This window comes from Bactrocera dorsalis, chromosome 2, assembly GCF_023373825.1.
Source record: "Bactrocera dorsalis isolate Fly_Bdor chromosome 2, ASM2337382v1, whole genome shotgun sequence".
Taxonomy (NCBI): domain Eukaryota; kingdom Metazoa; phylum Arthropoda; class Insecta; order Diptera; family Tephritidae; genus Bactrocera; species Bactrocera dorsalis.
Window position 1 is genome coordinate 27,081,348 of NC_064304.1, and position 24,364 is coordinate 27,105,711.

The following is a 24,364-nucleotide window of genomic DNA, read 5'->3' on the forward strand; positions in this document are numbered from 1 at the left end:
TGCCCCCTGAGAAAGTTGTCAGGCTTTTGGAGGGCAAAGTGAAAGAGAATCAACAATCCAAACACCAAAAATATCAAATAATTGCCATGATTCCAAAACAGAAAATGAATATAACTCATGCTTTTTACTTAAAACAACTTGTTTTGAAACATTTTTAAGAATTTTTACGTCATACTCTGCGAAATTTCGTTTTTAAATGACATTTTTTTTTACTAATGAGCAACTATGCCGATTTTAACTACTTTTCCATCAATTGTGTACTTCCAAGAATTTTCATATTTCCTACAGGGATGCCGGTTGGCATTTGCTACATATCTAATAACATAACAACAACTATTAAAAATTCATACAATTTGAACAATGCAAAGTCGACAGGAAGGACACGAACAGGTGAAAATAGTTAGCTCGGAAAGTTTTGCGTGTATTGCCAGGATATCTGGCATTTTTATTATTATGCAATTATTGTTGTTTGCACTCGGTTAGAGCTATTAACTGACAACTAATGCGGTTGTTATTCTTGATTTTCTAACAACTTGACATTTGAGAACAACCTCATTTTCTGATAGCATGCATTTTCATTAATGAATTTAATGGGTTTTCTAGCCTGCAAGTACCGAAGATATACCCTTCATAGTCTTTGACAAATTCTTAATGAAAAAGTCGGTCAATAAGCAGTATAAGTTATCTTAATGAAACTAGATAGGATTGCTTTCTTAAAATAATACCCCATATAAAACATATACCTTCGTTATTCTGGTTGAACAATGACAGAAAAAAAATAGTACAACAGAGGTAATATATACAGTAGCCGATAAACTTTTTAGGCATCCCAATATTTTCTGTATTTTAATCACACCTTGCTTCAAAAATCGATCTAAAACCTAGGCCTGGGCACTCTGTAATCTTTTCATACTTTGATTTCATTCCAAAATACATGAATGAGCCTACCCCTGGCAGTGATTTATTTGCTGATATACGTTTGAGTGAGGTATGGGAAGGAAGGAGTCGCTGAAAGAGAAGGGCGTTTTTAGCTTGAGGAAAGGGTTGGTTGGTCGAGGAGCATATTGGCGGCAATTCCGCTTTTCATTCAAGTTTTCTGTGCAGATATGGCTGCCATTAGACCGAAATTGATTGCCACCTCTTTCAGAGTGTTGACTATCTGACAAGGAGACTATGTTAACCTTGAGCTCGGTGACCGCTCAAAACTTGATAGGTTATGTTTCGATTTCTTATCTCTGCTTCCTTACAACTTTCGTTTGAGTGCTTGGCCATAGAGAAATTGCAGGAATCTCCAAGTCTAAAGAGCTAGCTGGGTCAAGTACTTTAGTCTCACCTACCTAAATGCAGATCAGGAACAGGTAGGACATCTTGCTGTCCTCTTGCGGTGGTTAGGTCTCAGGCGGGCTCGGCAGACGCTAGTCAAATATTAAGAAATATGCAATCGCAAAGTCCTTCGGACACAGAGTAAATCGTTTGATGTGTAGTGAGCTCCTCGCCTTTGGCAAAGTTCACATTTAAATTGTTATAGGAGCTCAAAGCGAAAACACGAGCGGAACTCATGCGATGAGATTAACTATTTTACTGAATGTCTATTTCTTAAGCTGTTTGAAAGATGATGATGGAGAATCATCATAACACTGTCTTTTCTAATGTGTTGCCTTTGTCAAATTAAGGCTAAAATACATCGGATTTCATACTTTTAGTCATCCGGGTGAAATAGCAGAAAGTTAAGCAAACTTCCTCAGTAGATTTGTGATATGTTCAAGCCACTTTATAGTGTGTTAATATCCGACTACATGAGCTCTAACCTAACTTAACCTAACTAAAAAAGTTTTCGATATTTCTGCTCATATATTTCGAACAATTTTCATAAACACCTAAAATTATCCTGGCTGTAAATACACCAAAGTTGAAGGGTGTATTTGCAATTTTCGGCACAACTTTTACCACGCAACAGAGTTGCCATAATATTTGCACAAAATCACCATGAAACTTTTCGCTGAGTGCGAAACTCAATTAAGTCGTCAACACTAAGCCACTATACGAGTATAAATTACGAGAAATAAACAGAGCAGCATTTACAAAAACAATTGCAACAATCGGCAGAAGTGCTGTTGTCTGTTGTCTATAGAAATAACTAGAATTTACAATAGAGTTAACACCAATGATAATATAAACAATGCCGGCCGCAAATCAAATCAATTTATTTCCGAATAATTGTTGTTGTCGTTAATATTGTCAATAAACGAAGTTTTACGCAGAATCTGCGAATCAAAATGCATTGCTCCGTTGTTATCGGCGTTTCTTGCTGCCGTTTTGTTTTTCAATTTATGGTGGATATTAAACGAGAATCCGTGCAACAAGTGAATTGGAAGCAAGTAGCGTTATAGGTAGTGTCTACTTGTTCCAGGAAAGCTCTATCATTAAATTGAATGAAATATTGTTTACTATAGCAAAAGTAGTTGAAGGATCATACAGAAATACAATATTGTGGTTTTAAAAACTATTTCTTTAAATTTTGTCGTAAGGCTATAAGGGTATAGAGGCAATCTAGAATCAAGACAAAGGATTGTTCTGGCCACATTGTGGACTAGTCAAACGTTCTTGTAATCAAAATATTTGTTATTTATGACACTGTTGGCACTTTTTGCCGTCAAAGGTATTTCGGAGAAGTGACGGAGCGAAACTGTCTTCATGTCTGTATACAATATTGCTATGGAGCCTGTTAATTCAAAATATCTTCATATTCTAAATTAGACAATTCGTGAAACAGATTGACAGGAACTTGATATTCGTCGTGTTGATTTTGAAAGTATGGACTTTTGGATGGATATTTTTAATTTAATAGATATTGCGCAATCTGACCAAAATCTACGGTATGAAGATAAGCAAATGATGGAAAACCTAATACTGGTTAAGTACAAAAAGAATCTGGTGGATGGCATAAAAATACGCAATTGATGTATTACTTTTAAATGTCCAAGATCGATATAAAACGATTTAATCGACCACTTGACCCTAGAGACATCTTTTGTAAAACGGCGGAAGCAAAGTTTTAGACCTTCTATTGACTGTTTAGAGCTTAAAGGAAAATCTATTTGGATAATATTCGACATTATATAATAAAAAACTTTTGGGTTGTCGAAAAAGTCGTTTCGTATTTTCGATAGATGACAAATTTCCAGTGCTACTAATCACATTGTGTCATACCGTATACTGTTAAAAAGGTGAAGAAATTCGCTATATTTTGAAATTTTTGTATAAAAAAGGCAAGAATGTCACTCAAGCCACAATGAAATTTGTGAAGTTTACGGAGACGATGTTGTATCAGTTCGTGTAGCACAACAATGGCTTCGCGCGCTTCCGTTCTGGAAATTTCGAAATTTCGGCTTACATTGATGGAATAATGTCCCTAGCAGAAAAATGGCATAAAAAATCGACCAAAATGGTACTTATTTGGTTCATTAAAGTTCATTATAAATAAATATAAGAAAGTTAGCTTAAGCTAAATACGAAAATACTTTTCCGACTACCCAATAAATATAGTCTATCTCGCTTGATTTTAGATGCTACCTACAACCGTAAGGTGAACAAAACTATTAAACTTTCGTGTTGTAATATAAAATAGGTATACAACTTTTCTTGCGCCGTTTTCCAATAGATGTCTCTAGGGTCAAACACTGGTCGATTAAATCGATTAAATCGCTTTATGTCGATCTTGGACATTTGTATCAACATTAACCCAACAAAATATTTGTTGAGATCTGTTTGCATCCCAAACTTATTTTCAACTAAATATGTCACTTTTTGAGCCGAATTCTCGACATTTGCGGGAAAGTTTGCTTTTCTTTTTTAATTCCAAGAAAAGTGCGGCCGAGGCTTATCGAATGCTTTCGAATACGTACGATGAGGCTGTCCTAAGTGAAAGAACATATCGCGAATTTTTTCAACGTTTTAAGAATGGTGATTATGAAGTCGAATATCGGCATGGTGGTGGAAGGGAGAAGATTTTCGAAGATGCTGAATTGGAAGCAATACTCGACCAACATGCGTTTCAAACCTAAGAGGAATTGGCCGGATCGTTACAAGTGACACAGCAAGCTGTATCAAAACGCCTCAAAACCATGGGGATGATTTAGAAACAAGGAAACTAGGTTCCTTACGACTTGAAACCAAGAGATGTCGAACGGCGCTTCTTTGCATGTGAAAGCTGCTTCAAAGGCACAACCGAAAGTGAGTTTTACATCGCATTGTAACTGGCGACGAAAAATGGGTCCACTACGATAATCCTAAGTCATGGAGAAAGCCTGGACATGCCTCCACATCGACGGCAAAACTGAACATTCATGGCGCCAAGGTGGGGGTGATATATTACGAGCTGCTAAAGCCAAGTGAAACCATCACAGGAGATCGATACCGAACGCAATTGATGCGTTTGAGCCGAGCACTAAAAGAAAAAGGGGTCACAGTACGAGGAAAGACACGATAAAGTCATTCTCCAGCATGACAATGCTCGGCCTCGCGTAGCAAAGGTGGTCAAAAAATATTTGGAGACGCTGAAATGGGAGATCTTACCCCACCCGCCGTATTCTATAGACGTTGCTCCATCTGACTACCATTTGTTCCAATCTTTGGCACACGGTCTAGCTAACGAACACTTCAGTTCTTATGAGAAAGACAAAAATTTGATTGATACTTGGATCGACTCGAAAGATGAGGAGTTCTTTCGTCACGGAATACGCATACTACCAGAAAGATGGTCAAAAGTAGTAGCTAGCGACGGCCAATATTTTGAGTAACACTTTTGTAACCTTTTTTATACAATAAAGCCTTAAATTTACAAAAAAAAAACAACAGAAGCAAAGTTGTAGACCTAATAATACAAAAACATTTTCAGAAAATATGAAGTGGATTCGGCAAATGTTTTCGGAGACAACTATTTTAAGAAAACTTACTGTAAGCAGCTTCAAAAACGCGTTTTTCTCGATAGACTTTTCAGGGTTGGTGCGGAAACGGCTTGACTAATAAATCAAAATATGAAAATAATTTTTTATTTGTTGTTGGATTTGAAATAGTTTTAGACAGGAAAATTTTTTTTACCACAAAACACCTTTTCTTGTAGGTCCTACTGGAGACTATATCTTCACAAAAAAAAAAAAAAAAAAAAATTCACGACGGCACGTAATTAATAATAATTAGTAGTAATTAGTATAAGGTTATTCATTTGCTGAAGTAGTTTTTTTATAACTACCATTCGGAATTACTTTGGAGGAATTATTGAGAGTACGAAAACACAATGTAAAGGCCTGCCTTATGGACAGAAGATACAGAAAATATCCGATTGAAGAGCTTCACGATCAGATGCTATTGATTATCACTCAACAGTATAGAATATTAAATAATTTTGCACATTTCTAACGCTTTTAACCGCATTGACATGGTTGTAATAAAACCAAAAAATAAAAATAAATAATATTGCGCCCAAAGGTATGCTACGAATTTTCGAAATTATTAAAAAAGGGTTACCATATCAACAAACAGGAAAATTAGCTTGTCACATGAACAACGAAAACAGATTATAACAAATAAATAACTCTAAATTAGTTACAATTACATGAAGAGAGGACGAGCAACAAAACGAAGACATACACACATGTATACATGCATAGACATTGCAAACATATGCAAGTATGCAGTTAACCCACTTACATTTGCTTGTGACACACCACACACACCCAATCGGTGGTGCGCGAGGTGAACTCACGACACGCTTTGCACACGCGCAACTTGCAGACGCGACACGGCGCGCCACGATTCGTGATGCGCCCCAATTCGGTGTTGCAGCGCGCACAATGCCGATTCGATTCGCAATGCAACAATGGATGATGGCTACCAATGCTACTTGTGCCTGTTGTTGTTGTTGTATTTATTGTGCCTGTTGTTGTGATTGTTGATGTTATTATTGTTGTTGTCGCCATATTGTGATTGTTCAATTCGTACTGTTGTTGTTGTTGCTGTTGTTGGTTATCTTGTTGCAACTGTGGATATTGTGGATTCTTTTGTGTGGCATCAAGTGGGCCGCCCATGCGCAGAGCGCCCTTCCGACGCAGCGAATACAATTCGGCACGCAAAAGCCTGTCGTTTCATTAATCCGGTTGAATGGGGATGCATGCATGTGTGCGTGTGTGTCATTTTGGTTTGATGCAAGCGTGTGTGTGTGTGTAAATGCGGGCGAAAAAGGAATTGAAAAAGTGTGTGTTTGAGAGAGAGCGAGAGAGTGAGAGGCAGCGTGCGCATTGCGTTTTTTACAAGAATTCGTGGGTGATTCGTGTTCCGTTGGTGTTTGCGGTTAATTAACGGCAAAGTTTCGATTGACAGCCGGTCGTCGTGGTCGACGGATGGGTGTATGTGTATGTGTTGGTGTGTGCATTAGCGAGAATAGGGCGTATGCGTGCGCGCGGTTTAGTTGTGTGTTTGTGGTTGATTTTTGTTGTGAAAAGTTTATTGGTTGGTGGCGTGTTGGTGAGTAGGCGGCGAGTAGGTGGCAGGATGAATTAGCGTTAATTTTTCGTTGTTTCAGGTTATTGTTGTTGGCGTTTGTGGTTTCAAACATTCGTGTTGTTGTTGTTGTTTTTCAGTAAAGTAATGTTGTTGTACATGCGATAGGTGTCATGTTGACGTGTCAAACAATTAAAATCGAAATTTGCGAAAGAAAACGAAAAAGGTGGAAAAGTAAAGAGCAAACAAGTGTAGCAGCGCAGCAAAAAGGGATGAAAAGAGAAGAAAAAGAGTATTAGTAAGTTAAGTTTTGCTAAGAATCTGTTTGGTTTTTTAATTAGTAAAATTTTCTTGTACTACATACGTGTTATTGTAATAGTTTAGTAGTATATAAGTGCATTGTAGTACAGTTATATAAAGTTTGGCATTTTAGACGGACGACACCTTTTAAAGAGAGTGGACTTATATAAAGTAGTTGACTAGGATTTACAAAGCTACTTGTGCTGGAGAAAAGTTATTAATATCTACGATAAAAAAAATAGCCTTAAATTCATATATATTCTATTTAAACTATCAACGTTGCATAAATATTGGGTCTCGTATAACTATACTTGTGCGGCTTGCCAAGAGACGATGAAACTTGAATGTCATTTCATTGTTCCAAAAAATGCATTGAAAAGCTATTGCCCACTGTATTTGTCATTCATTCATTCAATCATTCATTCTACACCCTTCGTTTGAAGCGTAATCAGCAATAATTTTATCACTTAAATATGTCCAGCTTGGTGTCAGAAAATGTTTGTTTTCGAAAGTCTCTTCTTCATAACTTTAATACACCAGAATCATATTAATTTTGTAAAAGTTTGTAGTTTGCTTGATTTAAAACTGATAATTTTTGCTCGTCGGATATGTTCAAAAATAAGAGACGTTGGAAGACCATTTTGCATCTCATAAATGCTGCTTGAACGCTTGAAAGCTGGAAAATCATATCTGAAACCTGACCAACAAGCCATATCAACAGCAATGCCAACAATCCATGACGCAACAAAATGCTCTGTATTTGGTGAGATCAGAAGGGCTTGCTGTATTATGAGCTTTTAAAACCGGGCGAAACCATAAGTAAGGAACGCTATCGACATCTTCTCAGCAAATAGAACCGATCGATTGACAAAAGCTAACCGATATTTGCGACTGGACACGATGCAATAATTTTCTTTCATGACAAGAGTTATCTTCACGTTGTAAGATCGGTTAAAAACTATTTTAACAACAGCGACTGGGAAGTTTTTCCTCATCCCTTAGCCCAGGTCTTGCCACTTTAGCAAATTAGTTCAGAATAGAATCCACTTGGAATTAGTGGGAAAATGTTATAGTTTCATTTGGGCAATACTTTGAATAAATAATATTGTTATAGTCAAGTACAAATTTTTTAATTTGTTTTACTGCTGAGAAAACTATAATGGTTTAAGTTGTGCCTTTCCAATCTTTTCGTTCACTTGCAGAAACTCAAATTTTTACTAAGTCTACAATGATATCGCATGGATATAGCACGGGTAACCGACTCGCTTTGTCGCAACCCAAATAGTTTTAAAAAGCAAATCGGTTGGAATATAAGTATGATCTACCTTGAAAGCTTCTCCAAGTGCTAACCTAAGCCCATTGTACCTACAAATTCTGAAAAAGCGACAAATTTTCTATACTGAGTTGTAGATAAAAACATATGTATACTAAGTAAAAGAAATAGAAAGGGGTCATACTAAAAAAGTGAGCCTAATGTTGTTTTTTCAGCTATACATAAGCTGCCCTAACGAGTTCACTTAGCAGGTACTATTTGCATAAGTAAATATTTTGTACAATTTGTTCGAATGAGATTCTTTGGTTGAGGGATGGTGCCAGTGGACAAATTAACAGTGACCTCTGAGGTAATTGTACCATTATTTCAGTGTTATAACAATCTGTTAGTGCTGTTAAAATGTTAAAGTATAGACGGATGTAGTTCGATCATAATCGATTGTCATGGCGCTATCATTTGTTATAAATGATCGTCTCAACCTGGCCTGTAACCATTATTCTACAGTTTTAAATTATGATCATCAAGAAATCATAACCGAAATAATATCTAAAATAACAACGTTTTTCTCTTTCTTAAAATATATATGTACATATTATAACAAATGTCAAAAATTCGTCCGAGAGACAAAATAAATAAAAGAAAATTAAATTTTTGCTTATCAGAAAGTCCACAAATAAACTCTGATTAATGAAATTATAATATTTGCATTTAAATCAATCTGAGTCAAGTGAACTTGCTTGTCATCTTTGAAAATACGCAATCGAAGTATTTCCTACGTTTTTTTTTAATTAGACGAATCGGATTATACTCTGATATTATTATGACATCCAGATGGAAACATTGGAGACCCTATAAATTATATATAGTATGTACATTTGCATAAATGAGCAGTGTGATGGGCTGAGTTGATTTATAGTAGCTATGTCCGTCGGTATGTGTTCGAACAAGTCACTCAATTTATGCGAAAACGATCTGTAATTTTGTACATAACCTTTTTTCCTCACATAACTGGTCATTTGCTTAACCACCAATATTAGACCACTAATGGAATGAGCTGCTTTACAAACTAATTTATCAAAATCAAAACCTAGTATGGCAAACTTTTCTATTGACAAATTAGCTGCACGCAATTCGCTAGATATAATTGCCTAAGACAACGCTTCAAACCTATCAAATTGTTTCGATCGGATATTTACAAGTACTCGTATAGCTATCACACAAACTGGGTGAATGTTATATAAAACATGCCAAAAAGGACCTACAATGAGATATTCTACAAATCAGTGCAATGAAATTACACTATTTATTTTCCGAATTTGAATCACGACACGACTTTGGCAACTCAAGAAATTATTGTGAAAGCGTTTAGAAGGGAGAAATTTATCATCTATGTGCGAAAGGAAGGAAAATAATATAAAGATTAAAGAGTGTATAACACCGTTAAGCAAATATTAATTTCGGCAACTGATTGAGACATTTACGCTTCGTAAGCAGAAGTCAAATACTTAATACAAACATAAAAATAATATATTATTGCAAATAAGTACATATGTTTTTTGAGTAAGTATATATGAACGGCTGAAGGAATCTGCGAAAGTTGTCAATATACAAAAATATTCATTTGCAAAACGTTTTTTTTTTTTTGGATTTTTTACGAATAGTGTTTCACAAACCAGATTATGGATCCATGTGTAGCAAGTGACGAAAGTTCTCTGAGCGCCACTCGCTAGGTAGTGGCCAGAAACGATTATTTTACATATGGCTTAAGCAGTTCACGACTTCCGGTCTTAGACCAAGTATCCCCTGGGTTGCCAAAACCATTCATTTGAAGGCGAGCTTTCATAAGCCAAGGTTTTGAAAAATGTTGCGGATGCTACTGATAACGATACTAAGACTTTAGTTAACTTGGGTAATGGAATTTATCTTGGTTTTTGGTATCATTCAATGTTGGGCATGGTATATTATTGTGTCTTGTATCCTGGATTTGGAAGCTTAGATCTTGAATTAAAGATACTGGATATTAGTTATGAGGTATTGGATATTCAATATCGGATATTACATATATTTATATTGGCAATATTAGGTTTTTGATATTGAATCAAGCCATGATTTAACACTTTCTGTTCTAAAAAAATTTCTTTCATTTTTTTTAAATAAACATAATTACATAAATACGGTAATTCGCCCTTAATATAGTTATATAAGTACTTTCCTGATAATAATTTTCCTGTGTAGCTCCTTGTACTTTTTCATAGACACTAAAAATCCGACAAGCAAACGAAAAATTTCAATTGCTTCCAGTCATCTATCATCCTGACAGCAGCGCTTGTGGAAGAAATACACCCACAATCTGTACAAATAATCATGTGATATAATTCGTGTTTTTGTGTGTCGTCGGTTAGACAGGTTTTTATTTAGTTGCCGGCAACTGAACCATTGAAATTAGGTCACAGCAAGCTGAAGTAAGCCGAAGCGATTTACACAAGGAGAATTACGACGAATTTCTTGATGAAATTGGAAAAAAGTTTCAGTGAAAAATGGTGAAGAAAAAGAGGAAAAAGGCATGTTTTATGGTTGGTCTTTTAAAGTAATTAAAAATTACAGGCATCACCTAAAGGTGAGCACAAATTTTTGAGTAAATTGGTGTTGCTTAATGCATATTGCAAATGGGCAAAGCATCAGCTGAGGCAAGTGTATAAAAGAAGTAAAACTCACTGAAAGCTCAACTCAATCACTTTTCAGTTCGTTGCATGTCTATAATGAATTGGGAAAGTTTTGGAATCATTAAGCGTTAATTCAAAGTGTAAACTTCCTTGCTGGCTGCTGATTACAGTTAATTAGAGTGATTTATTTATGTGGAATGCGGTTTAAAATTATTCATATGCTATTTTCAAAATGTTTTGCAATTAGAGCGTATTTGTTTGTTTTTGAAACGTGTTTGATGGTTGAACCAATAAAACTTTAAGCTCTTCCGTTAAAACAAATTACAATGAATTCTTTATAAATGAAATGTTGCTGCTGTGAAAACTAGTCTACAAAGGAGCTTACAAAATTAAAATACCTAAAAATTGAAAATGTTGCCTACATTTCGGCTCATTAAAATATATTACTCAGAATTTAGCCAAGTCGCACTCCTTTTACAATAATTTTTATTTCAGAATTTCTTCGCTCATAGTGTATATTTGTAACAATAAAAATAATAAAATATTTCATTTTTTATATGAGAGAAAAACTTTTGAAAAAAGCTGTTTTTACCCGAGGAAACCCATTTAACCCCTTAAGCTACATAAAACTGAATTTCTCTTTTAGTATAAATCTCTGTTCATTGAAAAAACAGTTAACATAAAATTAGTTTTACTGAAAAATACGCGTGAACCTAAATTTAGTTTTAATTGTAAATTCATTCAATTATAAATATATTATAAGTCATGAATATTATAAAGGGTGATTTTTTAAGAGCTTGATAACTTTTTTTTAAAAAAAAACGCATAAAATTTGCAAAATCTCATCGGTTCTTTATTTGAAACGTTAGATTGGTTCATGACATTTACTTTTTGAAGATAATTTCATTTAAATGTTGACCGCGGCTGCGTCTTAGGTGGTCCATTCGGAAAGTCCAATTTTGGGCAACTTTTTCGAGCATTTCGGCCGGAATAGCCCGAATTTCTTCGGAAATGTTGTCTTCCAAAGCTGGAATAGTTGCTGGCTTATTTCTGTAGACTTTAGACTTGACGTAGCCCCACAAAAAATAGTCTAAAGGCGTTAAATCGCATGATCTTGGTGGCCAACTTACGGGTCCATTTCTTGAGATGAATTGTTGTCCGAAGTTTTCCCTCAAAATGGCCATAGAATCGCGAGCTGTGTGGCATGTAGCGCCATCTTGTTGAAACCACATGTCAACCAAGTTCAGTTCTTCCATTTTTGGCAACAAAAAGTTTGTTAGCATCGAACGATAGCGATCGCCATTCACCGTAACGTTGCGTCCAACAGCATCTTTGAAAAAATACGGTCCAATGATTCCACCAGCGTACAAACCACACCAAACAGTGCATTTTTCGGGATGCATGGGCAGTTCTTGAACGGCTTCTGGTTGCTCTTCACCCCAAATGCGGCAATTTTGCTTATTTACGTAGCCATTCAACCAGAAATGAGCCTCATCGCTGAACAAAACACGCGCGCGAAACACATTTCGAACCGAACACTGATTTTGGTAATAAAATTCAATGATTTGCAAGCGTTGCTCGTTAGTAAGTCTATTCATGATGAAATGTCAAAGCATACTGAGCATCTTTCTCTTTGACACCATGTCTGAAATCCCACGTGATCTGTCAAATACTAATGCATGAAAATCCTAACCTCAAAAAAATCACCCGTTATATTGAAAATGCTATAAAAATTATCAGAGTTCAGAGAAACAAAAAGAAAATTGTTTGAGCATCGAAGATGGTATTTCAGCCGTGAGTCGGACTTTCGAAGAAGACCCAATGAGTCTAACCGCCATCGTGCAAGAATTAGAGCTGTGCTCATCCTCTTTATGGAAGAGTTTACGGAGGTATTTTGGTTTTCGTGCTTATAAATTCCAATTCGTGCAAGAATTGAGACGGAATGACCATCGAGCGCTTAACATTTCGATGAATGGACCCAAAAGGAGATAGCCACCGATCTCGCTTTTCACAAGAAAATTTTGTTTCAGCGGTGAAGTTCACTTTTCGTGGAATGCGTATGTTAATAAAAACTTTGTCTCATTGGGAGAGCTGAGAAACCAGAAGAGATTGTTTAGACGCTGTTTGATGTGATCTCAGGACAGAAGGAATTATTAATCCATATTTCTTCATGGTACAGTCAATGGGAAACGCTATAGAGTCATAACTTATGACTTTTTCGTGGCTTTATTTCATGTTCTTGATGTGGACGACCTTTGCTTCCAACAAGGCGGCGCTAAGTTAATTGATCATTTAACTGGCCTTTGATTAAAACGCTAATTTAAATCGATTCACCATAAAATAATGAATATAATAATAATATTATTTTTATACATGTATTCTTCATCGAATTGAAACTGAATTGCAATTCTGGTTGTTGTCTACACTGTTAATCTGGCTGTGTTTAACTCTGTCGGTTTTTGTCCAAACTGCATATTTGGTTGTGTGCATTGATAAAACAGCAATCAGCGGATGAATACAAATTGAAGAGGAAAAGCAAGTATACGAGTAATAGATGGTAGTTAATCGAGCCTATCGTTAATCGAGTAGTCGGTTGTGCGAAAGGCCAAAACTGGTTTCATAAATATGAAACATGTACGGTACAAACATGTCATCAATATCGACCACATAATGCTTCTTATTATGGTATTATCATACTAGTAGATTTATAGAAAAAAAGTCTTTGAAAGCAAAAAGAACTCAAACAAGATTGGATTTTTCTATTCGAAGAAAATTCACTCAGAGAAATGAGTATAGAAAATGCGAGGAAAGAAAACCATAGCTGCAACGCAAAAAAACAACTGAGTTTTACGTATTTAAGACCAACAGTTTTCCCGCAACTCTTTTCGGCTTAAAAATATTTTCAATGAAAAGATTTTAATTACATTTTTCGGTAAGAACACATGAGAAGAAGTGTTTATGCTAAAACTCCCGAGAAAATTCTATCATAAATGACTACGAAAGGTACTTACTTACGAATATAAAAAAATGGCTTTTCGTATTATGTTCTAAAAACATCAATCTTGTCACACACGTTTCAAGTTTGGACTATATATGCCGGTACAATTTTTTATAGCCCAATGAAAAGCAAAATCAGAAGCGCATTAAGGACACCTCTGCTGAAGTAGGTGGACTCAGCTGTCTGCAGTTGTCTACAGTAACACGCTTTGGATTACAGCAAAGGCATAAAAAGCGACAAAAAATATCAAAAAAAAGAACACAAAAAAAGGCGGCTATTGTAAGGTGAAACCAAAATGAAAATAAAAAGATAATAAAAGTTGAATGACATACATACAAAAGAAACACGTGGGTTTCACTAACATGATTTTGCCCTCGGCACACTGTTGCCATTGGTTATGGCATTGGTTCGATGGAAATGCTAGACTTTTCACATGCATATAAATATATGCTATGGTATATGTGTGTGTGCTTACACATAAACCTCTTATGTGACCTTTTACACGCACACACATGCAACGTATAGGAATTACTCAGTTACTCAGCCATAGCTTAGGTTGCTATTTAACCGCTCTACTCTGGTTGGTAGTGCGAGTCTAAGTAACGTAGTCGACCACAACTTTTCCATTTGGTCAGTCAACAATTTCATCGCCTTTGACATGTCAGGCGTGACCTAAACCAGCTTAGCATTTAAATATCTAAATATAAATGCATAACAATTTGCGCTGCTGGAATTTCTCTGAAATCAAACTAAAAATATTTAAATTACTTTTGCACGTTTCTCTTACTCCAGCTCCCTGGAAATGGATTTTCAAGTGAGAGCGCTTGGATTTTCATTTGACAGTTGTGAATAAGTTATGTTAAAAAGCAATGCAAACTTAGTCTTGAACGCGCATAGCGAGACGTAAGCGACTTTGTCCACCCAGCTTCAACACGGCAAATGTGTGTGGAACAAGAAACACAGCCACTGGGAGTAGCTGCCTACACACACATACCATACTTGTATATCAATTCGAGGTGTTTATTGCTTTCACAATCACCGAAAATGTGTTGCCAATAGTTTAGTATGTAGTAAATTAAGGCGTATGTGACGTTGACTACGAAGATTTGCAGTTGCCTGCTTTTAGGCGCCTACTTGAGTGAGGCAAATTCGGCGCTGTATGAAGTTACTCATACGCCATGTCGAACTTCTGTTCGCATATCAAACTACTAACGTGTTTGCAAAAATAATTGTATTTATATGCGTGTGTGTTAGAAACGGCTTTGTGGCGCTCTGAGAGGCAATAAAATGTTTACGACTGCATGCGAAATTAAGTGAAAATTTAATGAGCTTTTAATCAGAGATTGCATACTTGCCTGCGAGCATATTCAATTGCACGCACAAGTAGTGGAATTTTTATTTAATACTGCAATAATTTTCTTTATACTATAATAATACAAAAATTGGAAAATCTCATATAATTCTGTTTCTCAGAGCTTTTGCAGCTTAATATGTGAGTCATAAAAATTCCGACATTCAAAATTAAAGCATATTTGGGGAAGACCTCCATCCGTTGAAAAGATCAGGTGGAGTAGGCCCTGGCAACACTTGGAATCTCCAAATAGCGAATAGGAAGTGCGACTGTTGTAAACCCGGCTATAACCACGTAAGCGGTGTCTACGATAATAAAAGAGAAAAATAATGGAAATGGCTACGGAATTATTGAAAATGTTGCAGAAGTGTTTTTAGGAGAGTACACTTTTTAACAAATACAAATATTTGGTGGCACAAAGCATAGAGTGAAGATCAAGAAGGTCATTAAAAACTTGTCTCATGCGAGGTGTAAATACATCTTTATTAAGTCTGCTTAAGTTTAGTTTCAAAAAGATAACATAGTATATAGAAACTGCTTATGGATTGGCTAAATGATTTTTAATTATTGTTTTTGTGTAGAACGGTGGCCCATATCAGGCTCGTACCGAAATACCTCAATTTTTTGCCAAAATGACCTCAAGTAGAGGACACAATATATATGCTTGACAATTTTGCTGATGACTCCACATTCATCAAATGCAGCATTGCTAGCGACGAGACGTGGTTTAAAGAATATAACCTGCGAACTGTTCAACCCTTAAGCGAATGTCATTTCAAAAATAAGGCAGACGAAAGCAAAAAACCAAATTTCGCTGAGGTTTTTCAAAAGCTTCAAGATAAAATTTGGAAAATTAGAGAAAAAGAAATCAATATCGCTATGAAAAATATATATAAAATACAAAAATAGCTCATGAACTTGATATGATTTATAATATAATACATTATTGTACAATCTCGCATTTATCAAGCTAATTGCAACAAAATTTCTAACAGGCTTACCAAATTCAAGGAAACAATGCTGACAGAAGTATAGAAAACAATGTCATATCACGTTACTACAAACGCCTTTAGCCAAGCCATGGTGCCTAATGTCAAGCGTTATTATTGCTAAATTCTGTTTTACATGTATTCGTCTAGAATAACAACCAATTAAGCTCTGACCCATCTATGTATTGGCTATATGACGCTTACTGAACGAAAAATGTATAGTTCACTTTCCCATACACCCACACAAGCAAACACACAACCCTGCTATAACAACAAAAACCAGCGCTAATTACAAGTATACACAACCTGGAGCTGAACGCATGGCCAGCTGGTGGCCGAAAGGTGCGCTTGTGGCGGCGGCGCCAACATGATTGATTCGCCTACCAAATTGGCTGTTTTACAACACAAAAGCGAACATTTGGGGCTTTTAGTGATCCTGCAGTGTTTTTGGTTAGCAAAAATTTACGACGAAATTGTTGTTGGTGAGAATATGACAAATGTCCTCTATGGTAATATTTGCCTGCATGCTGAGCATTCGAGGCGCGCGCTTGGCGTGGCAAAGCGCAGCTGTGCGTCGCCCTTCCGTTTGGTTGGCAATCGAAAACAATTTTCATTAGTGGCACATACAAGCTATGACAATAATATTACATGCATGTTGCTGTTGTTGTTGTTGCTTTTGTATTAAATATTAATGAAATAGTTTTCCCAACACATGTTTGGCTGCGTCAATATACGCTACATACGCCGCGTCCACTTTGTTGGTGTAATAGCATTGTGGTTATATGCGCCGTGCTACCTGTGCTCATATATGAAACTACTTTTTTTCGTGATTTTGTTTTTGTTATTGCTGCTGTTATTGTAATTAGTTTTTCTAGCACAATCGCGCTGCTGGGTATTGATTTTCACCTTTTGCTCTTTTTTAATTTCATTTGTTGGAGGTGTAGCATGCATGCGGGCACTAAGGGGAGCGCTCTTATGTGGCTGTCTACATACAATTATATTCAGAGGTGAAACATAAATGTCACATGTTAACAAAGCAATTCCATCTGTGTTGCTTTCAATGAAATATGCGCATAGGTTCGTTTTAACTGAATTACTTCGGGCGTTGAATGCTCATGTCCTAAGGATACTACTTATACATACAAATTATGTATGTATGTATGTATGTAAAGGCATATCTGTCATCAATTGATTCCATGTTGTCCAGTTAATTATTCTATTTATCACAAAAAGGTATCTAAGTATTTTATAGAGAATTATTATGGAAGCAAATTTGTTAAGGAATTTGATACAAAAAAAGGTATACATATCCTGCATATTTCTACACAAAATTAATTAAATTATTTTCAATATCATCTATACATATGACATGTACACATCTGATATTCATGAATTTTTAAAAGTTTTTGCAGAGTAAGTTGATTGATATTCGTTTGTTGGTATGTTGTTATGCAAATTTTGGAAATGCTTTACCAATGCCATAATCGAGGTGAGAAAATAAATGCTTTTTTCAACAATTTCTTTCTCAAATAAAAAATTAAATATTTTATTAGATTTTTTTATTATAAATATACTTATAAAAAAAGAAATTCTGAAATTAAAAATATATATTTTAGACTCGGCCATTGCGCCGCCACATGCGGTGAAAAAAGATGCGCCGCGTTGGCAGAAAAACTTATTACAGATTCGTCTTAAGAATCGTTCGTCAAAATAACTAAATAGACGCACTTAACACCCTATTCAATAGGGTCACGTCAGAACATCTACAATTGCGTTGAGAATGACCTCGCTAAGTGCAAATAGTGCGGAGAACTTCTTACACTTCACTTTGGTTCAGAAGAATCTCACAGTCGCATAAGTTTTGATTGTTGACAGCTTTCCTCGAACTCCTTTGGAGGTTCATAGGTCCAGCGCTAGAACGCAAGAGCACATCGGAAAATCAACTTGCTTTGAATCGGATAAAATTGGGGTACAGTTGCCTTAAGCATGCTGGACTCATCGGCTTTGCCTACTATCCCTCTGTAACCGGGCAGCCAGACAACTCTCATATGGAAGAAGTTTCAAGACGATGTACTAAATAAAATAATTTAAAAAGTAATTTTTTTCAAATCTTTGCAAAATCGATAAACACACTAACAACATAATACATTTACATTTTTATAAAATCGTTATTTATTAGTTTGCATATAAAACAATTATTTTTAGCTTAAGCAATTTTTGCTCAAAATCGAGATATGTGTATTAAAATATTTTTTTTATTAACTTTTTTTGACATTTATATTTTGTCAAATGTTAAATGACTACGAAGAGTCCTCATTGAAAATATTTAAAGAAATATGAAGTTTATGGAGAAAAGATGAACGATGTATATATGTATATGTCGATAAAGATTGCATATAATAATTTTTTTTATTAATATTAAAAAATATTAAATATGTTTTTCTCTGAAAATCGCTTAATTTGATTAGTTAAGCATTATTTAAAAAAAAAAATATTTTAATTTTTTTTTTAATTTAAGAAAAATTATTATAATTATTTTGATTTTTTATTTAAAAGTTTTATTTAAAATTTAAAAAAATATTTTAATTTTTTATAATTAAAAAAAAATATTTTATTTATTTTAATTTTTTAAATTTTTTTTGTTTTTATTTTTTATTTATTATTATTGTTTTTTTTTACCGAAATCTGCTTAATTTGATTGGTTAAGCGTTATTTAAAAAAATATATATTTTAATTAAAATTTTTATTTTTTATTTTTTATTTGTTATTATTTTTTTACCGAAATCCGCTTAATTTGATTCGTTAAGCATTATTTAAAAAAAAAAAAACAAAAAATATTTTAATTTTTTTCAAAAAAAAATAATATTTTAATTTTTTCTTTTTAATTTTTTTTATTATATTTTTTTTTTAATATTAAATTTATTATGCCTACAGTTATTTATTAAATTTTAATTATGTTTATAAGAGTAAACTATTTCCTTAATCTGAGTGCGTCGCACCCACACAGCGCATCAAGCGTGCTATATGCTGGCATCCTTTATGCGTGTGTGGTTTTTTCAGAAAGTTCATCATACGCCTACGCGTCCGCTTCCACAACACAAACCAAACCAAAAGTGCCCTAAGTCAACCAACTGTATAGGAGAGCAGCAATAAAAGAGCAACTTTTGATTAAAATTTGCACACGCCTAAGGCTGCGCGCAAAACGCTCAATGAATTTATAGGAATCTGCATGAATTGCTGGCAATAAAAAGCGATTTAGTTTTGAATGTTTGCCGAATGAGTGGCGACCGCGTTTATTTTAATCATCCGTATTTGCGTACGTGGGTGCTTGAATATTTCGCAAAAATTCCTGTATTTTTACGCTACGTGAGCACGACGCACTTAGCGCACGTGGATGTGGCCATTTTGTGGCGTTGAATGCGCGCAAAGTTTACATTTTCATTTTCATTTTAAGGTTTGCTCGCTTTGCATGGCTCATATCTTTGTGTTTGTGTACGTGGTCGGTGACCACTACACGCATTTATGTGTGTAATTATTGCCGACATTACAACTTTGTTGCCGCACGCTTGGTCATAACGACAGCCATTAAAAATATGAAAGTAAATGGCAAATAAAATGCGAGTTTCCAACAACGCGCACACGCACGCACGCGCTTTAACCGCATATAACGCGGATCTAGTTGAGGTAGCGCTGTGGGTACTCATATTTGATTGTTGGCGCCAAGGAGTGTGATAGTTTGTTAAGTATGGAAATGTACCTGCCGTTTAATAATTTTATAACTTCATTCCGGAAATAAAAATGCAGGATTTATGGGAAAATTAAAACTTATGAAAAGAGTATGAAAATAATGGACAGAAATACACATATTTATAATTAAAAAAAAAACTCTGATAAACATGCTTGTTAGTAAAAAAGTATGAAAAATAATGAAAACTAGACGAGCTGTTTGAAGTTATTTTTCAATATTAAGGAAATAACGTTTGCTAAAAAATAATAGTTAACTATTAAACCCGAGCATCAAGGCCAATCTCTCTGATATATTTAAGGTTAACATAACAAAACTGCCAGAGCTGAGGCATTTCCATTATTGACCTGCCTACCTGACAGAGATAAATCTAATTCGTAAGTACTTTTCAATGAAAGATTGTTCTTTCATTCGAACGCTTCTACATTTTAGATCCATAAGATCGGAAACCAAAAACGAACCCAATTTCTGTGTAAAAATGTGAACATTTAACCAAAACATCATTGTGGCCTTTGATTGTGTGATAATTTTTACTTCTAACAACTAGTAATATCAAGCCTTCTTACTACTTCGCGTTTACTCATTGTAAAGGTGGCAAAAACTATTTTTTTCTTTGTTTAAAAAACCTTTAAAACCACCAAATGAATCATGTGGGGATAGACGGAAGATACGTCTCCTGTGTTTTGACTCTCACCACTATCTTGTTATAGAGAAGATACGCACCTGCCTCTGTACAGCACAAAACCCACATCAAACACAAGGAAGGGCCGACGTCGAGCAGTTGCAGTAACAACAGACAGCCTGCTCGACTTACACTACTACTTTCTGATAGCTCCCATCAGCTACTCGGTATAAGAGAAATGTGGGACCCCACTTCAAGCTCTTTACGTGGAGTAAAATGAAAACATACTCCCTATCTCGCAACGTACGAAAACAACACGTATACGGGTCAATGTACCAATGACCTTAGATAACTTTATCACAGATTGTCATATACTATTCTTTCAACAAAAAAAAATGTATTTTTTAATTAAATTAAAATAATATTTTTAGTAACATAAAACATATAATTAATTTTAATGTTAGCTACATGCAATCTAAAATGTGAAAAGAGGCACTCAAGATTAGCAAATTTGCCATATTGTTGTAGGCACGCACGCACACAGCCTTATACTTTTATATTTTTTAATTACTTTTAATGTGATTATTATATATTAAATATAATAAATGATATTTTCTTTTAATTACAAGCACTACATTCATGCTGCCGTGAGCAATAACCATAACCGACGCCGGCGCCAGTGCTGCGCCACGCCTGCTGCTTAGCCAAGCTTAGCAAAAAGCACGCAACACCCACACCAACACCGGCATAAATTTATGTATGTATATATATGTATGTATATATATTTATGTAAGTTTGTAAGTACACCCACAGCACAGCAGCGGTGACCGACACTCACACACCGGCACGCTAGTCGCCTTTGCACTCAGCCATTCACCACGCCCACAACTTTATGGCAGCGGTCAAGCGGTGCCCTGTTGAGCAGGTGCCCAGCTATATGCCGCTTAATACATACATATGTATACCGTGTAAGCTTGCAATAAATATGGGCATTTTTCATACGGCGAAAACAGCGCGGCCACTGCGTATACGTAACAACAAATTGAATATGAGTAATGCTAGGAGTGTATGCGTACCACTGTGTGTATGTGTGTGTGTTTGTTTCAGGGCAAGTCAACAAGTAAATTATTATTATTTTTTAGCTGCGGCCATTTTTTCGTCGAGTACACTTAATGAGGCACGTTCGCCGTTTTTCGTCGCTGTGGCCCGGAAAATGCCGATTTTCGCGAGTTTAAATTTTAAAGTTTGCTTTTTTCATAAATCACCGTATTTTTTCGCAATTCATTGTGGTTTAAGCACTTTTCTCGCTCGCGTGCTTCAGTTAACTTATTGCTTTAGATTCCTCCTCTTCGCTCGCGGTTTTTTGGCATGTTTGCTGATATTTTATTTTCTGTTTTCTTTTTTGCAATTTAATGTTTCTGAATTTCTCCAAATGCTCTGTGTAATTTCTCATATTTTGCCTAAGTGACAATAATGATGAAGGTCTGGTACACTCAATTTGCATAATACCATATTGCCTTGACTAAACGTCATCAATGTGGTAGCGTAGTGCAGTAGCTCTGCTGCCAACAATTTCAATCTTTTAAACTACATAAAACGAAAGCGGAGTTTTTATTATTAAATTTTTATGTTTTTATTTGTTTTGAATTCTCTTTCCTGGTTCTAATTTCAATTTTTCACGCAGCTGTGGCGTGTTCGACAGTTTTGAACTTTCCCGTTGGGTGGCTGTTTAGTGTGTAAATGGAAAATTGTTTGAAAGTTTCCGGGAAAACTAAACTTCCGCGTGGAAATAGGATGCAAATTCGCTTGAATTTCGTTTTTAAGAATATTAAGTTTTGTAAATAAACCCTTCGCTCTCAGTGTTTTTCAGCATGAAGATACGTACATGCGCTTCATAAGTAAATAAATGCTATATAAGTGCATATGTGGTTATATCTTAAACGTATCTGGGGCACATATTAACACATACTTGTATAAGACAATTCGTACGCATATCTAAAGTACTAAATATGGTATTTCCATGAATTTGTTTCTTACCTTTCGGCTTTTTCCAAAAAATTCTCTGCCAATTTTAAGTCTTTTGTGCCGATTTACGGAACTAGGGTATATCGTTTGGTTAAATGGTGAATTTAATTCGATTGACCAAAATGTTTCGCTAAACTTTCATCAAATTCTGGAAAAAAGTCGGCCAACATCGAATTATAAAGGTCGCTATTGATGATGACGACATTCCCCACCTCAGTTCAAAAGAAATACTGCTCGATGTTGCCACCATACCTCAGTTCCCCCCAAATGGTAAATTTTTTGGGACGCAAATGCGTTTCTTGAACCAGTCGAGGATTTGGCTCACCCCAATAGCGGCAGTCTTGCTTGTGGACGAAACTGTTAAGCCTGAAATGGGTCTCACATAAGAAAATGATTTTTCGTATATGAATATTGACACAAATCCGTAAACAAATATGGTCGCCATGATTTGTCAAAATCACGGTGTGCTACTGATAGACGGTGTACTATATCTTCTATGTCTACACTTTGGAGACTACGGAGTCAAGAAGCTCCTAAATAGGCCATACCGACAGTTTTGGTTTATCATAAATATCTCGGCTAAGGTTTTCATACAATATCCCAACACTTCAATAAAAAAACATAAAAAAGGGTTTGGACCTTACCCATCTTTTTTTTATTTGTCATACATTTGTTTACGAGAGCCAATCAATCCGGCAGATGCCAAGTAAAGATAGACAATCATGAAATCGAATTCGTCGACAGGTTTTGTTACCATCACAATAGACGACGGAGATGCAGAATGGAACGCAAACTATAGAATAAGTAAAGCCAGAGACTCATTTTTAGGACTTCAATCGATGTGAGCAATTTCGCGAGTCTCCAGAAGCACAAAACTCTGATTATTCTCCGCATGTTTGCAGCGCTAATGTACGGAAGCGCAACATGGTCGGTCTTGAACTCCATAACTCAGAGACTTCAAGCAATCATTAACAAGTGTTTATGAAAAAGTAAGATGTCGCTTGACTGAAATCCTTAAGGAAGCTGAAGTCGTGGCCGATCAGTTAAAGGCGGGGATCGAAGTTGCGTGAATTAGCTGATACTAAAATCACCTGGGACGGCACAAAATAACAGATGTCAATTGTATGAGATGCCGTACACCTTGTAGAGGTTCTATGCCATGAATAAAAAAATGTTCATTTATCAAACTACAAAGACATCATCTTGAACTGGTCGTGCCAAAATCAGCCTTATCTCAACCATAAACCCATAAGAAGTCAAGGGGTTCAAATCTAGAGATCTGGTTGGCCAAACAAGTAATTAAATATGGAAATGAACCTTCGTCTTAGTCTTCTACAAACTTATCAAGTACTGAATTGACAGAAGAGATAAAAAGTTTTAATTTTAAAAGTTCAAGTTAGCGATATTCCCAGCAAGTGTTAGGCAGATGAACCAGCCAGAGCAGACACTACTTGGTGGTCTAGTCTTCAAAAAAAGAGGGAATTTTCTATGCCCCTGGACATTTGTAGATATTTAATCGACGAAGATGTTATAGATATAACAGTGTCTCGGTGGAGTCCACCCCTAACTTGCTCAACAAGCAGGCAAGCGTGGCATAAGTCTAAGTGGCATATGTCGACTATTCAAAAAAAATGACTCAAGAACTACTAGGTGCTAACAGGTCACTATCTAATTGACAAACGTGCCAGTCGACGTATAGAAGCTGTCAGAAGGCAGACGGAGAAAAGTCTATAGAATATTTTCCAAGCAAATGCAAGGCTTTGTATAGGAAACTAATCGAGACCGAAGGCTTCTTAGCGATGCCTCGGAGGTTTCAAAAATAAAAAAAAATTGTACTGATGAAATTCATCAGGAGCACAGAGTGGTTCAGAGAGAACAAAATGTAGTGAAGTGATTTTAA

General features: G+C 35.5%; 1 protein-coding gene across 4 annotated transcripts in view; it reads right to left on the reverse strand.

Moving 5' to 3' along the window:
- LOC105234237 (uncharacterized) overlaps window positions 1-24,364 on the reverse strand; it is a 276,684-nt gene that overhangs the window by 65,007 nt on the left and 187,313 nt on the right. For all 4 annotated transcript variants that reach the window (XM_049448650.1, XM_049448649.1, XM_049448652.1 and 1 more), the window contains one exon: window positions 5,710-6,135. In XM_049448650.1, coding sequence (XP_049304607.1) covers window positions 5,710-6,135 — 426 coding nt within the window. The remainder of the gene's footprint in view (window positions 1-5,709; window positions 6,136-24,364) is intronic.